This window comes from Sceloporus undulatus, chromosome 6, assembly GCF_019175285.1.
Source record: "Sceloporus undulatus isolate JIND9_A2432 ecotype Alabama chromosome 6, SceUnd_v1.1, whole genome shotgun sequence".
Classification (NCBI taxonomy): domain Eukaryota; kingdom Metazoa; phylum Chordata; class Lepidosauria; order Squamata; family Phrynosomatidae; genus Sceloporus; species Sceloporus undulatus.
The window spans coordinates 158279746-158297590 of NC_056527.1; the positions used below are offsets into that span (position 1 = coordinate 158279746).

The following is a 17845-nucleotide window of genomic DNA, read 5'->3' on the forward strand; positions in this document are numbered from 1 at the left end:
TCAGTTCAGAGAGCAAGAAAAGGAGTTGACAGATTATCAAGAGAAAAGGGGGAAGAGAGGGAAAGACAAAGTGAAAGAGAAAGACTGAAAGGAAAAGAGAGTGAGGAAGAAACAGAGCTGGAAAGGACCAGAAGGATCATCTACATCAGTGGTTCTCAAACTGTGCTCTTTAAGTGATTTTGGACTTCAGCTCCCAGAACCCCAGACTATTGGCCAGCATAGCTGAGGCTTCTGGGAACTGAAGTCCAAAATCTCTTAAAGGGCACAGTTTGGGGTCACTGATCTAGATTAACTCCATGCCAAGCTGGTATACAAAACTAAAACACTCCTGAAAGATGCTTATTCAACTTCAGTTTAAGACCTCCAAAGAAGCAGAGTCAACTATCCCTCTGAGAGAATCTATTCCACTGCTAAACAGTTCTTACAGTAAAAAAGCTCTTTCTAATATTTCCACCTCCATTGCTGGAAAATGAGATTATTACATTTGTGTTAAATCAGATTCCCAGTTTGGGAGGAGGGCAAGATATAAAACAAATATATATTTAAAAATCTTGTAACAACAACATTTGTAGAACAAATGGAGTAGCTCTTCTTTACTTTATATGCTTTCCTTTAAGCAGCCACTAAACTACACCTTTTGGATTCTCAAGGTGGCTGAATATATAATAAATACAGATATACCTCAGTAAACAAAGCAGATGCATTCCTGGGCTTTACATCTTTAAGAGAAACTCTGGTAACAGAGGTAGAAAGTATACGGAAAGAATAGGGATATATTTCCTCTCCGAAAAAGAAGAGGAATTCAATGTGTTTCAGCAAACTTTTTATTCAAAACTAACATTACACACATGTCAAATTATACAACCATGTCAGGGAAGCCTTACCTAAGAAAACGAATCACGTTTTAAATCTAGAAGAGACTACTTAAAAGCTTCTTCCAAAATGCATCATGAGGTCTTTTTCCCCCTTTAACAGCCTTCTTCGCTTTTTGATTTCCATCTTAGTGGCAAAATGTAGAAGTCTATGTTTTTTCAACATTCCAGGGTAAGCTGGCAAGGTAAGCTAATGTTTTCCCCTTCTCTTTGTTTTGCTTTTCACGCATGCTCAGTAAGTGATTCTGGTGTCAAACATTTACCTTGCTCATTGTGGATAAGCACACACTGCTAAAGTAGAATTGCCTAGAGTAGAATCCCATTCCTTCCCACGTCAACTTTTATTGCACTGTTTACAGCAATAACAATAATCCATTTTTAAAACATGGCACAGGTTTTTCTTTTTAAATACACTATACCTGAACTTGTCGAAAGATTCCTGGGTTGTACTCATCCAAATACTTCACATGCCACACTAAAAAAGTACCATCCACTGGATGAATGGTGAAGAGCATGTCTGGATTCTTGTTCCATTCTTTAAGCAGCCATTCAATTTTCCGATCTAGTAAGACGGTAGGAAGTGGCATGCGTGAGGCAGCTGGTGAAACAATCTTAGGGCTCCCTTCCCTTTCTCCATCTTCATGTTCTGAGGAACCTGTTCCTGTTCCAGTCTCAGATTCTCTATCTAAAGACAATTCTAAAATTAAAACATATAAGAAAAAGTTGCACTGAGTTATGCATTTTCCCAACTATGTTTCCAGCTAAAAATTAGGATAAAATTGATTTAAATAATTATGGCTAATTGCAGATAATAAATAGCAGATTTATTGGGGAAAGCTATTGCTCCTAAAATAAATATTACAATTAATTTAAAGCAGATCCAAGCTGTCTTGGAGGAAGCTGATTATTTGGACCCATTTCAAACCGGCTTCAGGGCGGGTTACAGAATTGAGACTGCCATGGTTGCCTTAGTTGATGATGTCCGTCTGGGCATCGACAGGGGAAGTGTGACCCTGTGGGTGCTCTTGGACATCGCAGTGGCCTTCGATACCATAGACCATGGTATCCTTTTGGAATGCCTGAGGGAATTGGAGGCACTGCGCTACAGTGGCTCAGTTCCTACCTCTCAGGCAGATTCCAGATGGTGATGCTGGGGGACAGCTGCTCTTCTAAAAGAGAGCTGACATCTGGTGTCCCCAAGGGCGCCACTCTGTCCCCCATGCTGTTTAACGTTTACATGAAGCCGCTGGAAGAGATCACCCAGAGATATGGGGCACAGTGTTATCAGTACGCTGATGACACCCAAATCCATTTCTTTAGGTCTTCGACTGCTGCAGTGACTAAGGATGGCATCTCTCCTCTGGATGCCTGCCTTGGGCCGGTAATGGGCTGGATGAGGGAAAACAAACTCAAGTTGAATCCAGAGAAAACGGAGGCACTCGTGATAGGTACCCCAAGTCCGGGGAAGGAGATTTGCCATCAGTCCTAGACGGGGTCACACTTCCCCTAAAGGATGAAGCTTTCAGCTTGGGAGTACTCTTGGATTCATCTTTACAGCTGTCATCTCAAATAGATGCGATAGCCAGGAGTGCTTGGTACCAACTTCGGTTGATACGCCAACTGCGACCCTACCTGGACCAAAAGGATCTTGAAGAAGTGGTACATGCACTGGTAATCTCTCATTTAGATTTCTGTGATGCGCTCTACATGGGGCTTATACCAAGTTCGGAAGCTTCACTGGTTCAAAATGCAGCAGCCAGAGTGGTCACCGGTACATCAAGGTTTGACCACATAACACCTGTGTTAAAATCTCTTCATTGCCTGCTGATCAGCTTCCGAGCACTGTATAAGGTGTTGGTTATTACCTTTAAAGCCCTACATGGCTTGGGCCCGAGTTACTTGAGGGAATGCCTCTCCCTACATAATCCGTCCTGCACACTCAGAACATCTGGGAAAAACCTATTAGAATATCAAAAGGTTAAACTAACAATGACTTCCCATAGAGCTTTTACCGCCTACCAGAAGAGATCCATCTTATTACCACCTTGGATGCTTTTAAGAAGGCACTTAAGCTGGATCTCTTCTGGCGAGCTTACCCACCTGACTTTGTATAAAAGTTTCATTAAACGAAATGCTACACTTCCTTGACTATGACTGGTATGCTGCTATGATTCTATGCAATTTGGTATTTTATATATTGTATTTGTATTGTATTTTTATTGGATGTAATCCCACCTCGATCCGCAGGAAGAGGTAGGAAATATAAACTATTTATTATCATCATCATCATTATTCATTTTTCTCTATTCTAGATATTCAATTGCAGCCACCAAGAAAAAAACAACACATTGCTAACCGTGATCAAGTTTCATGAGTAAACCTCTCTCTTTCTCTTCTTCTTTCTCTGCATCAAAATCCTCTTCTGCTTTTTCCATATGTTGATCAGTAAGTTCTCGAAGATGTTGCATAAAAATTTCAGTGGAGGATGTAAAATGGAATTCTTTATTATTCAGCCAATGAACAACAAAGCCGTCATTTCCATCATCTAAATTAAAAGCTGTCTTAACCAAAGCTGCTGGAATGTCTGAGAAAAAAATTATAAAAAAACCAAAAGATTGGTCTTGAATAAGATACTTAAGAGATATCTGATAGAGATAGCTAGGCTGCATCAATAGAAGTATAGTGTCTAAACCAAGGGAATAATAAATAATAAATAAATAATAAGTAATAATAATAAACAAAGGGAAGCATCTATTCTGCATTGGTCAGACCTCACCTGGAATACTGAGTCCAGTTCTGGGCACCACAATTCAAAAAGGATGTTGACAAACTGGAGCATATCCAAAGGAGGGCCACCAAAATGGTGAAGGGTCTGGAAACCATGCCTTATGAAGAAAGACTTAGGGAGCTGGGCATGTTTACACTTTACACCTATTGCCTTCTTCTGAAGTGAGAGAGTGTGACTTACCCAAGGTCACCCACTGGATTTCCCTGGCTGAACAGAGATTCAAACCCTGGTCTCCAGAGTCATAGCCCAATGCTCAAACCACACTGGCTACTGCTGGATTTTAACTCTCAGCATTCCTCACCAGTTATTATACTGGCTAGGGCTGATGGGAATTACAGTCCAACAACATCTCCATACCCCCAAACTCTCCTATGGTACAGAAAGTCCCAATTAATCCTCTGTTGTCCCACTTCTTCAATTGCTTTTTAAAATGTCCCACTTTCTCTCCCACCTCCTACTGTCTTCTGTTTATTTCAATTGCTGCAAAATGAATTAAAAGTGCAAAATTAGTTCTCACTAAATTAACTCAGTGAGAGGAGGAAAGGAAGGGGAGGAATCATATCCTTCCCAGCAGACTCAGACAAAAGCAAATTGCTGCACAGCCTTGTGTGTTCTTCCTTATTATGTAACTTTTACCATCTTAACCACACTCTTACATTGTTTGGCTGCATGCATCCCATGCAGCTTTTCACACATTTCAGCTGTGAAATGCTGGAGAGTATGCATCTGGAGGGCTGTAATTGCCTTACACCTGTTTTTAAAAGCACAGTTTTTAAAGGCCCTGCATTTTAAAAGAGAAGAGAGTTCTTTTTAAGTGCACAAATACATAGAAATGGAACAATATTTCTAATATGTAATGGAGGGATGAAATCCAAATGTACATAGATTAAACATTTCAAATAGTGTTCTGTTTGTTTTTAAAAATGGACCTAGAAATCGGCCCCAAATCCAATTAGCAAATCCAACTAAAGTAGATCTACTGAATATACTGCTGGATGGTACATAATTTTTGTAAATTTTATTGATTCATTGGATGTACTCTAGCTAGGACTAGCAACTATCATGTGAAAAATATAAAATGCTTTCATGTGAAAAATATAAAATGAAACAAGCTTTATAAAATCTATTTTGAGCCAGCAGAAAGAAGTTAATACCATCTGACTCATTCTGTGTGATGAAGGGATAACCTGAAGCAAGTGGGTTTATTCTCTACAGTAATCAGAGAATGAGCTTTTACCTTTAAACATGTACAGATGTCATAAAGCAGTAATGAGTGTGGAGAATAAATACATTTTCCCTGGCTAACCGAAATCAGGAATCAGCTACTTCTGGTCTGTGCTACTTTCTCATCTGTTCACTTTCAAGTTGGTTCTGTTCTTTTTCTTCACCAGTCTCACACTTCAAAGAAGTTCACTCAATGAAAATTTGTGTTTAAATGCATAATTTAATTTTTTTGCAGAATGTGTGATTCTATATTCCCTTTATAAATGTGTTTTTTTCTGCTAAGAACCTGCAATTCTCAGAGATGTGTAAAGCTAAATGAAGAACTCTATTTTCATCTGCACATGAATACATATGGTGCAGATCAGGTCACTTAGGATTGGAATGCACAAAGACAGAATTGCTTAAACATTCTTAGGACGAACTGTTCTGAGGGAAAAAAATGTTTATCTCACCTGTATTGGGGTTAATGCTTGCTGCTATATGGAAATGACAGAGAGCATTAGCATGGTGAGAAATGTGTCGCTGAACTTCATGTGTTCCCAGCTGATTAGGTAAATCTTCTGTGCGTGTTATAAGTACTGAAGATCTTCGCTGACCTTTCCTCAGATTTTTTAAATGATGGATTGTCTGTAACAGTTGAAAGAGGGAAGGAGAGAGAACATTTTTAGGCAGAAAATAAATTGAAAGGCTCAGATACAGGATAGATGAAATCTGGCTTGACAACAGTACACGAGAAAGGGATCTAGAAGCCTTAGTACACCACAAGCTGAGCATGAGTCAACATGCAGAAGCTAAAAAAGCCAATATGATCCTAGACTGCATCAACAGAAATACAGTGTCTAGATAGAGGAAAGTAATAGTACCACTCTATTCTGCTTTGGTCAGAGCTCACCTGAGATACTGTGTTGGCATGGTCCAGAATTTCAGTGTTTTCAAAAAGCATTTTATGCCCAGGATGGTTTCGAATGTGTTCTGCTACTGCTGATTTTTCTGAATGACTCAATATGCAATGTCTCTCGCATTCCTTGATTTGAGTTTGAAGACTGCATTTGGTGGTCCCTATGTAGACTTGCCCACAGCTGTAGGTATGCAGTAAACTCCTGTGGCCGTGAAAGGGTCTCTCTTGTCCTTGACTGAGCGCAGCATTTGCTGGATTTTCTTGGTCGGTTTGTAGACCATTTGCAGGTTATGTTTCCTCACCACTTTCCCTATTCTGTCTGTGACTCCTTTTATGTATGGTAAAAATACCTTCCCTTTGGGTGGTTGTTTGTCTTCATTCCTCTGGGTTTTTCTGGGTCTGACAGCCCTTCTAATGTTTGATCTGGAATAACCATTAGTCTGTAGAGCCCAATCCAGATGCTTCAATTCATCTTCCAGGAAGTGGGGTTCACAGATGTCTACCAGTGTTTTTATTGTGCTTCTTTTTTGTCCTGGGTGATGGTTGGAGTTCTTGTGTAAATATCTGTCCGTGTGTGTAGGTTTTCTGTATACTGTGTGGCCCAACTGTTGCCTCGGTTTGAGGGATGACCAGGACATCCAAAAATGGCAATGTTCGTTCCTTTTATTTTTCCTTTGTGAATTGGGTGTTTGGGCGGATGTTGTTCAGATTGTTCAAAAACACAGTCAGGTCTTTCTGTGGCTTCAGATGGTGAAAGTGTCGTCCACATATTGGAACCATGTTGTGGGTTTTTTGGTGCTGTTTCCAGGGCTTGCATTTTGAAGAGTTCCGTGTAGAAGTTTGCTATCACGGGGCTTAGAGGGCTTCCTCTGCTTGTAGAATCTCTCTCTCTCATCTCTCTGCTTGTAGAATCCATTGTCCCACTGGAAGTAGCTTGTGGTGAGGCAATGTTCAAACAGGGTTGTGATGTCTTTCAGAACAATTTGTCTGATGAGTGCCATGTTGTCCATTATGGGGAGTTTGGTGAACAAGGAGACAATATCAAAGCTGATTACTATGTCTCTGGGTTTGAGTTTGAGGTTGTTGAGTTTTTCTATGAAGTGAGCTGAGTCCTTGATGTAGTGGTGGGGTTTGTCCTATGTGTGTTTGCAATTGTGCAACCAAGAAAATCCAGCAAATGCTACGCTCAACAAAAGACAGGAGAGACCCTCTTACGGTCCCAGGGGTTTACCGCACACTGTGCAGCAGTGGACAAGTCTACATAGGGACCACCAAACGCAATGTTCAAACACGAATCAAGGAACAGGAGAGACACTACAGACTGGGTCAGTCAAAAAAAATCAGCAGTAGTAGAACACATCGTAAACCATCTCAGGCATAAAATGCTGTTTGACAACACTGAAATTCTGGACCATGCCAACAGCTGTCAGGTCAGAATGCACAGGGAAGCCATTGAAATCCATAAACACCTGGGCAACTTCAACAGGAAAGAAGAAACTCTTAAAGTAAACAAAGTTTGGCTACCAGTCCTGAAAAACCACCAAAATCAAGACCCAGCCCATGCATATGAAAACCACCCAGGGTGAGGGGGGTTTCCCAGCAGACAATGTATCATTAATTAAATAGACACCCTGAGGCCTTGCCATTCAACAACAGAACAATACACAGATTAACATGCAAATCACTTTCCCTCAACCAATAGTATATATAACCCGCTCTCTTCCATGCCAGCATTCTCTGAAGATGACAGCCACAGCTGCTGGCAAAACTTCAGGAAAAATCTCTTCTAGAACACTGGCTCATAGCCTGAAAAACCCACAAAAAAACAATTGGACTACTATTCCCAAATTCCCTCCAAAACTGCACAGAAATCAAAATGAGCCTCAGTGTCTTATTATTTATTTCATCATACCTCTAAAGCATTCTGAATATTATCTTTGTGCCTCCTAGAATGAGAAAAACTGCTGCTGCTGCTAATGCTGGATGTGCTAGTTTCACAGATTTGCTCCCCCAGAAGAGTATCTTCAGGTAATAATGTCTCTGCCCATAGCCGGCAAATACCATCATGGCATGAAGTAAGTAGTACATTGCAGACAGATCCCCTAAAGAGAAACACAAGGATTAGCATTTGCAGCTTAATGGAAGTGGGGCAGACCTAAGCAGAGTCAACAATTTCTATAGTTATCAGTAACAACAAATTGAGTCTGCCACCATGTGTTAGAGTATCCTCTTTTCTAAAGAAAGAAGCACTTCCATTCAGGTTCCACCCATCCAGTCCCTGCAAGCAGGGCATTCCATTCTCTTTTTGTTCTATTTTTCATTTCCAAATGCTGCTTTACATGCAGTATCTTGCTGAGCATGTTAAATTCCCATTTGACTTTCCCCCTTGCTATTATGTTTATCATTCTGAAATACATTTCACTCCTTGGGTTTGTTCCCAACCCTACAAATACTTCCTCTGGTTTCTTATTTACACTCTTTTGGCTTTGATCCTGTTTGTACTCACAAGATGTGTTCACTAGTAAGAGTGACAGTTCATAATAGTCACTTTGGCGTGCCTGCTTTACATTGTCCCAACCTGCTAAGCCCAACCATTAATAAATTATGACCAACACTGAAAGAACCATGAAATTAATTGCATCACCTGGCTCTCCCTGCTTCCCAAACAACAGCCTACTAAAGCCACACAGAAAGCTATTTTTAAGTGGAAACAAGTTTCATAATAAGTTTTTGATTTAGGAACTAGGCCAGGTGTCCAAATTTCCATTGAGTGAGTATAAGATCCCTGTACTGAGCAAAGCAAAGCTTATTTCTCAGCAAATTTGAAAAGGATCTGTCAGCAGCTCTTAGGATTCAGCCCTGAAATTCTACGCTACATGCCAAACTTGTGTGACTTTAGCATGAAAAGTAGAATTGTTGGTCAGAGTGACCAGTGTAACATGGACTTACAATCTTTCATGGATCCACAAAATACTAGCATATATTAATAGAAGTGGATAAACTTGTAGTATCTCGGGGTTGTTGTGTTTTTTTAATTAAGACTGAAAGTCTTGTTGTTACTGCTGTAACTCCCCCCCCCCCCCCCACTATTCTAACCTGGGCATAAACTTGCTAGTTTTTCGCCATGAAAATCCTGTCACTGCTCGAGGATGTGCCAGATACACAAATGCAAAGTGGACCGGTGTGGAGCTTTTCCTTGGTTCATCACTCTCTTGGGGGCAAAGAGAGGACTTCCAGCCAGTCATTGGATACCAGACTTTTAAGAGACAATCATCCTAGACAAATCAACACAGAGCAAATTGGCAGATAAAATAGAGCAATCCTTCTTTCCAATTTTACTGTCTCAATCAAAATCCCAAATCCACTCCAACATAGCTATGAGTCTTTCAGGAAAGTGGAGAATGAATATGAAACAACACCATCAGTTTATGTTCAATCTTGTAGTAGGAATATGTTATGATGAAGGATTTTAAAAAGGCATAGATCCTTATCATATTACACTGCTATATTGTTATATGACATTTTAATTTTAATGTCAACATCATATGGAATCCTGGAATCTGCAGTTTAGGAAGAACTTAGAATTCTCAGCTAGAGAATTAATCTATCATTGTTGTCTGTGGGATATATTTTAACCAGTAAGGCATCCACAGTAATGAGTTTCTCAATGTTTCATTTAATGTATTTGGATGGTAAATTAAATTAAGTAATTCTAATGTGACAGACAGATTAAAATAAAATACTGAATAGTTAAGTATTTTCTGGAGTGAGAGCACAAGTATATATTAAATCATATAGCATAACAGTAACACAACAGACACAGTGTCTGTGTTTTCTTCCCTTTCTTTCTTTCTTTCTTTGCACAGAAACGCAGAACATATGAATGATGGCTGGTAGGCAGCAAAAACCAGCGTCAAACTAAGTTAAATGCATGATTACCTGTCAGCATCATGGTTTGTGTTGTTGCTTTGCTTGCTGAAATGCCAGATGGATGAGGACTGGGACTGGTGCATGGGGGGGGGGGTAATTAATCCCCACACACAAGTGGTCTACAAAAATAAAACTTCTATTGGCATCAGGAGCAGTGGAACGCAGAGGGGCAGAGGGAAGTGTAAAACCTATGCTTGATGTACTATTAATCCTGAGTAGCACTGTCCCTCCTGTGGCTGCTATTTAACAAACAAAACTCCTCAGCCATTTTCTCTGGTTCTGCATATAATGGTAAACAACACTGCAGTTTGTTGAAAAAGTGAATGAACAAATGAATGAATAAACAAAATCCTGCTTTGTTCTTGTGTCCAAACTCTGGTTTGGTTTGTTAGCTAGTTGTAAACCACAATGAAAAACAGCCATTTATTTTTGGCTTATGAACTCTGGCTTACTTTAAACATGTCTGAACCCACAACTGAACCCACAACTGTGGCTTGTTTCTCTAGGTGTCTTACAATTGAAACATGAGCTGACAAAAGAGGAAGCAGAGAAAGAGATCAGCATTTTGTTCTTTTCATGTAGATTCTTACAGCTCTTTTCACATACAGTGGGCCTTCCCCTTACGCGGGAGGATCCGTTCCGGATCCCCCCGTATATGGGGAAATCTATGTATGCTCACATCCCATTAGAAATAATGGGGCGCGTTCATGCGGCGGCGCATGCACCATGGGCATGCGCATCATTGTTTTTACCACTGTGTGGCTTCCACATAAGCTGGAAGCCGTATATAGTGCACCCACTTATGGTGCAGGTGCACGGTACTATGAATGCCTCTTTATTTCTACTGAATGTCTTGAATCTGGATAAAATGTTGGCAAAACCACCACTTGACTCCCATCTGACTTTTACTAACAATGACTTTGGCATGAAAGTTGGAACTATAACCAAGGTCAACTTATCCTCATCCCGTCTAAATAGATTTGGATAAATAGATAAGAGTCAGTTTTGAAATACAACATTCCTATGAAGTGGCCACTAAAAAGAACACTTTAAATATCAAATACCTTAAAACACTTTAAATATAAAATACCCATGAAGGCTCAAAGGAGTCGAAGCATTGAGTATTACATTTAAGCTCCAAGAGAGAAATCTATGTAGTGTCGGTGGAGCACTTAAAACTGCATCTCTAGGAAATTAACAGATGGATGTGAAGATAGTGGATTTTGAATATAGTGGATAACTTCTGTCTGACACCTTTGCTTCTTGGAAGGTAAGTTGTCACTTTCAGAGGCACCCTCTAATTACTTTTGCTTTCTCTCATTTCCTAAAGCTGATGCCTTTATTGCCCTAATATTTTAATTTTCAACAGAGATGTCACATTGTCCAACTGGCTGGCAAGGCAAGAAAATTAAAACTGAAGACAAGGAAGTTGAAAACAACAGCTATAATATGTTGAAATTCTGAGAATCTTGTCTGATCTTGTTGGCTAGAGGCATAAACCCACTGTGGATTGTTCCTTCAGCCTCACTGAGAATTGCCCTGCTCGTTCTCTTTTGGGGTTTCCCATTCATTATTTTTGCTCAGCAAGACATGAATCTGCTATAGCAGTTTTACTCAAAGTGGTGGTCTGTGGTGGTGTGCCAGTCTGCAACCTATGGGCTGCCAGTTCACAGCAAGTTTCCAAAAAGAAAGAAACAGTTGTAATTAATTGGCACAAATATGGTGCCAGTTCCTCTGGCATGCTATGAAAAGAAAAAATCCTGTCAGTCCTCATATCAGATAGCTTAGGAAGTACTGTATATTTTCCAAACTTAGCTATTCTCTTTTAATACCTTGCAGTGTACAGCAATATCATTCTCTTATCCCGATCTTAGCCAAAGGCCAAGAAGTGGTCACACAGCCTATACTGAAAACATGACTGGGGTATGAAGTTAGGAAAATACAGTGGACCCTTGTTAAACACTGGGATTTGGTTCCAAGATCCCCTGTGGATAACGAAATCCGTGGATGCTCAAGTCCCATTAAATATAATGACATAGCAAAATGGTGTCCCTTATTTAAAAAAAATGGAAAATCAAGGTTTGATATTTGAAATTTATACTTTTTTTGAACATTTTCAAACCTTGGATGCTTGAATCCGTGTATAAAAAAAATCCGTGTATAAGAAGGGCCAACTGTAATTAGATGAGATTATAACAATTTCAATGTATTATCTAAAACTAATAGATCCTGAAGAATATATTAAAAAAACAAATGCCCGAAAAGGATAATTTCTGAATAGAAGCAGAAGAAAATAAAGCCAATTAAAAATGTAAGTTTCAAACATACTAAAATTGCAATCACTAATGTAAACCTAACTGAGTTCCATGCAGTAACTGAAATGGAAACCTTCCCTGCCAAAGAGAGAAAATGGCTTCTAAGACCATCTGCTTCAGTTATTTAGTCACAGAACTCTAGTGCTACACATGAACACTTACAACAGATGGAGACAGATAAAAAAAGAGTATTTGAATATCTTCCTTTAGGCTAGTAACTGGTAAGAATAACTCTGGTCAAAATGTACTATTAAGGGAAGATTATAAGTGAAAATAATGATATGTTACATTGATATAAACAGTCACAGTTGAAATGTTAGATCTTAGCTTTCAAGTCTAGCATGTTAGGAGTGCAACAAGCCAAAGATCCTGGCTTTGACATAATGCTAACAAGTAATAGGCGAAGGTCCCTTCTGATTTGTTTAGCTGTTTCCACTGCCAGAAACAACAAAACAAGAGCAATTGGGCAGTACACAATAACTTGTTCCCAATAATTCTGGAACTACCTCATTATTTTAGAGGGATATTCCACTTCCAGATTTTAACATCTTTAGAATTACCACCTTAAATGAAGTGCAGGAATATTTAAAAACCAAAAACAGTGTGTAACAGATCAAGTCTGAAATTTCCCTAGAAGCCAAGATGATTAAACCGAGGCTGTTGTCCACTGGCCACATCATGAGAAGGCACAACTCAATGGAAAAGACAATAATGCTAGGAAAGGTGGAGGTGAGTAGAAAAGAGAGGAAGAGTGTATGCTAGATGGATGGACTCTATTAAGGAGGTCACGAGTATGAATTTACAGGAACTAAGCTGAGTAATGGAGGATAAGGAGTCTTGGGGATGTCTCATCCCCTGCCCATGCTATCAGTTGAGATTGACTCAAAGGCAGTTAAACAATAACAATAAACCAGCCATAAAAATATAAACCACTATAAATTTAAGCAGCTGCTTTAAAACGACTTTGAATCTTAATATTTAGCATTTACATGGCTACGAATGTTTAAAGTGCTTTACACTCATGACCTTACAACAACTCTCAAAGGTTGATCAGTTATTATCACTATATTGCAGTCAGCAACAGGTCATAGAAAAGGCCTTTGCCCAAAAGGCAAGACAGCCACTGTCAATCAGAGACCAGAGCTAGTAATCCTGGGTTAGATGGGTAAATCATCTAACCTGCAAAAAACATAAAGTGGACCCTTGTTATACGATGGGGTTTGGTTCCAAGATCCCCTGTGGATAACAAAATCCGTGGATACTCAAGTCCCATAAAATATAATGACATAGCAAAATGGTGTCACTTATAAAAAATGGAAAATCAAGGTTTGATATTTGAAATTTATACTTTTTTGGGACATTTTCAAACCGTGGATGCTTGAATCTGTGTATAAAAAATCCGTGTATAAGAAGGGACAACTGTATTTCTATGTTTCCCTTCTTCCTTCTCTTAAAAAGACAACAATACCAAAGAAAGAAGCAAGGAAGGAGGGAGAAATGTTAAATGGCTGAAACATATGGAGGACCAAAGGCTTTCTGTCCCTTCACTAGCTAAAGACCACTCTGTCATATTTATAGTTAATCACAAATAATTCTATTTCCTGTGTTAATAATAGCATTACTTACTACTTTTATTATTAATAATAAAGCTCACTACCCTCAATGTCAATCTCTCTCTCTCTCTCTCTCTCACACACACACACACACACACACACACACAGATATTACTACTTCTGTTCTAGAAAACATCACTAGCCACAGAGTTGTTATATATATATATATATATATATATATATATATATATATATATAATTATTTACTCTAAAGCAGTAGCCTTTGTCACACACCTCAAAGAATAATTCATCCCCTCTCGCTTATCCCTACCTTCCCAGCTGTTGCAAAATATTCACCATCTGGTGACCATTCCATCAAATGGACAGACACTGCAGTCCTAAAACAGAAAGAGAATGCAATATTTTAAGTAATGATTAGTACAAATGTAATGAACATTTACAATATCAGAATGGATCAGCTATGGTAAAGTAAGGTTATTATCACAAACAATCTTGTTAAAGCACATATAACTAGATACAACAACTTAATTTAATTGCTGCAAGATGTTAACAAAATTTTGAAAGGAGTTATTTTGTGATCCAGGAGCATCATTAACTATATTGGCAACCCTGGCAAAATGCTGAAATTGTGCTTTTTCTCCCTCTCTTTAGGAACACAAAGATCTCATTGTCCATGCTGAGATGCTCAGGCTGGGGAAAAGGAGTATATATCTGTTACTGTGGGGAAAGGGGAATTTCATGTTATCATTTAGTATGCAAAACAAATGTGATTTGCACACTGGACCTGCCAATACCAAGAGGGTAATGCCCACCTACAGTATGTGATGTAGTTATAATTGGACATTCAATGGCAAACTGAGATCTGTGTTTTCACTTTTCCACTTTCAAACCAGAAACTGAAAGCCATACCAAAGAGTGGGTTCCATGTCTGATTTGGAGGATTAGCATAAACCATAGCCTGTTAATTTATATGTCACTGTTATTTTCTGCTTAAATAGGAACATGGAAGAGAACCCAGATCAATGAGGGAGAAGGGGGATTATGGAAGCCCTGGTGTTGCAGTAGTTAAATGCTTGTACTGCAGCCACAGAGTTGTGAGTTCAATCCCAGGCAGGGCTACGGGATTCACTCAGCCTTCCATGCTTTTCTAGGTCAGTAAAATGAATATCCAGCTTGTCTTACACAATTGTCTTACATATTGTAAACCACTTAGGGAATGTTAGTTCAATGATAAGTGGTATAGAAATAAACTTGTTACTGCTAGTGCTATTGCTACAGGCCATTTCCAACTCTCAGTTGTCTGAACCAGCCAGAGAGAGAGAGAGAGAGAGAGAGAGAGAGAGAGAGAGAGAGTTATATTCAAAAGAAATAGGCATCACAGTACCCCCAAGTTTTCAGATACCGAGGTCCCACTGTACTTAAATTTTTCTAACTATTCTACATTGTGTTTTCCAGTAATGTAACTGGAATGCAATGGTGAGTTATAGGAATTTATACTGAATTCCATGTACTAAATGAATTGACGTTCTTCATAACTATTACTGAGGGAAATGCAAAATGTTGCTATTTTTTCTCTTCCACAAATGGACAACATACTTGCACTGCCAGACACATTTCCAGTCATTTAGAACAGGATGGACTTTATCCTCTTTGACCACTGTGTCAGGATCATCTTCTTCCTCCTCTTCCAGGATATCATTAGATGGAGGGGCCCACAACTGCAAATAATCTGTTGCAGTCAACAACCGGTTACCTGAAAACAAAGAATATTTAAGTAAAATAGAATTTAGAGACATAGCTGTGTTAGTGTGGAATATCAGTATGCAAAGGAATCTTGTAGCACCCTTGAGCCTGAGTGAATAATGTTGAAGCATAACTTTTTTCACTCAGTCTCAAAGGTACTACATGATTTCTTTGCATAAGTGAAACAGTGAAGGACAGACAATTTTTAAATATAGCTTCATATTATTCACAACTATATGCTCATCTGATAACACTTTCAAATAATACTATTAGGAAAGTGTATTTACTTAAATATGTAAAAAAAAAATAAAATTACAGTTAACTCAAGTAGTTTTTTTGTTATATAATTATATTCAAAGCCATTTTGCATGTCAAAACATTTTATCCTTGCTTATTCTTGTAATTATCCTAAAAATGATGTACTGTATCCTAAGATACATTCATGCTAGAGTGCTGGACAAAAGTATTAACCAAATATTTTCCAGCTGCACATTGTTCAGATTGTTAAAATAAAAAGTTATCCCATGATGGAGATTTGCACTGTAGCAGGCTGCATAAATATAAATACTGAGAACTGACTTCACTTCAAATTACCTTGAGGATCCCATGCTAAGTTGAAGGTCATAGAACTGAGGAAAAACTGTCCTGTTTTCAGCCACTGACACTTTAGTTGCTGTAATGTAAATATTAAGAATTATTTTAGGAGACAACAACTAGAGAGACAAAATGTTTATTTTTGCACAAAGTTACAAACTTGCACTTTAGATTTTATTATTTTCTATGACTTCTTTCAACAAGAGTAAGCAATTATACTGCTGTCAAACAGAATTCTTCAGTGACAATAATTAAAGCCAATAACATAGTCAAAGTAAGCACCTGGAACATAGTCACGGCTCTAGAATGAACACAACCCAAAAATGTGCTTGTGCTCCTGCTGTTCTTCATGAATAGCTAATTTTCTCTACATCATGAAACAGGTGGGGGAAATTAGTTTATTTTCCATTAGTTCTTTGGGAAAAAACAAAATTAAAGATTTCCGTAGAAAACAGGATCCTTTTAAAAAAATATTTATTCAAAGAACTCTGACTGAAAAATCCTTCTCATGGTCAGACCTGTCTTTTTAAGTAAAATGTCTGAAAAATTCAAAACTCTTGAGTGACAATTTTAGGATCTTTGGTTCCTGATGCTACCTCTACTCACATTGTTATTCTGCAAAGCTTTTATATGACTCTTCAAGGCCTTTTATTATTTTTGTATTGTTGCTTTATATTATTGTTATAAAACAAATAACATTTTCAATTAAAAAACTCTTCAAGAGAACTCTATCTGTCACAGCAAACCGACAATGGATAGCACATGCCACTGCTTGGCCAGTGCAGTGGCAGAAAGAGCATGGTTCATTAGGAAACACTGGCTATGGGACAGTGTATTGATGCAGTGCAAAGATTCAGCAAGGCTTACCTACTTGTGCCAGAAGGAAGCAGTAGAAAGCACAAGGTTGTTAACAGATAGCTGTCAGTGTTGAACAGATAGCATGTCAGAACACTCATCTATTCAGCAACCATATGGTGCCAACTGCAAGATGCACACCTGTAATACCATCTCCAAGCTTTGCTATGCTATAGTTGCAGGAGAATTCACTTAATACTACCTCAGAAGCTGAACTGCTCCACTGCAAAGCTATGTAATGGCAGGGTGAAAAGTGGTTGGTAGGAGAGGGAATGTTTATGCCCAAGACTTTTCCCTAGTAACCATTTCCGCAGCTGGTAATGCCTCTGATGGCAAACTTATATTACTGGGGAAGTTATAAAAGAAGAAATTACCAGAAGAAAATTGCAGGAGGAAGAATGAAGCGCCCTTCTTATCTCTGCCATTTCTTCCCTGCAAATCACGTCCTAGGGCATTACTTTGCAGAAGAGAAACAGTGCAAACTGAGTGAACTAGTTGGCTATGGAATGTGTTGATTTAATACTGACAATTGAAATAAATTAATACTAGCAATACTGTTACAAATCCAAGGGAGTAGGAAAATACAATACTTACACAATTTCTCTTGTGAGAATTTACCCCAAGGGGTTCAAAAATACACACAGCGTTTCCATACGAGGCTGCAATCTAGAGCAAAGCAAGTGAACAAAAAACTGTCTGAGAAAGTAAGTGAAATATTGTTCTATTTCTGTTTATGCCTCTCCTACAGAGTATTGTATAGATTCTGAGAGAAGGACATGTTGCTTACCTGTAACTGTGTTTTTGTGAGTGGTCATCTGTGAACTTACACACATGGGCTATAATGCACCTGTGCAGAACTGTTCTGAACTTTCAAAGCAGTGGGTGTTTTGGGGGTAGATCTTCACATCTTCCTATATAAGCCCCCTTTGGGGTCCATGCCCTAGTTTGGAGTCCACAGCAGCAGGAAAATAAAAGGAGTGAAGTGACAACTGAGGACAGGAAGGGCGGATTGTGCAAATTCACAGATAATCACTTAAAGAAACACGGTTACA

General features: G+C 38.7%; 1 protein-coding gene across 5 annotated transcripts in view; it reads right to left on the minus strand.

Annotated features, from left to right (window-relative positions):
• DMXL2 (Dmx like 2) overlaps positions 1–17845 on the minus strand; it is a 98579-nt gene that overhangs the window by 58998 nt on the left and 21736 nt on the right. For 3 of the 5 annotated variants that reach the window (XM_042471151.1, XM_042471148.1, XM_042471152.1), the window contains exons 3-11: positions 17388–17459; positions 15939–16017; positions 15198–15354; positions 13912–13978; positions 8879–9057; positions 7695–7884; positions 5337–5511; positions 3229–3456; positions 1292–1569 (exon numbers count right to left, since the gene is read on the minus strand). In XM_042471151.1, coding sequence (XP_042327085.1) covers positions 1292–1569; positions 3229–3456; positions 5337–5511; positions 7695–7884; positions 8879–9057; positions 13912–13978; positions 15198–15354; positions 15939–16017; positions 17388–17459 — 1425 coding nt within the window. The remainder of the gene's footprint in view (positions 1–1291; positions 1570–3228; positions 3457–5336; positions 5512–7694; positions 7885–8878; positions 9058–13911; positions 13979–15197; positions 15355–15938; positions 16018–17387; positions 17460–17845) is intronic. The other 2 variants (XM_042471153.1, XM_042471150.1) reach the window with 1 other exon arrangement.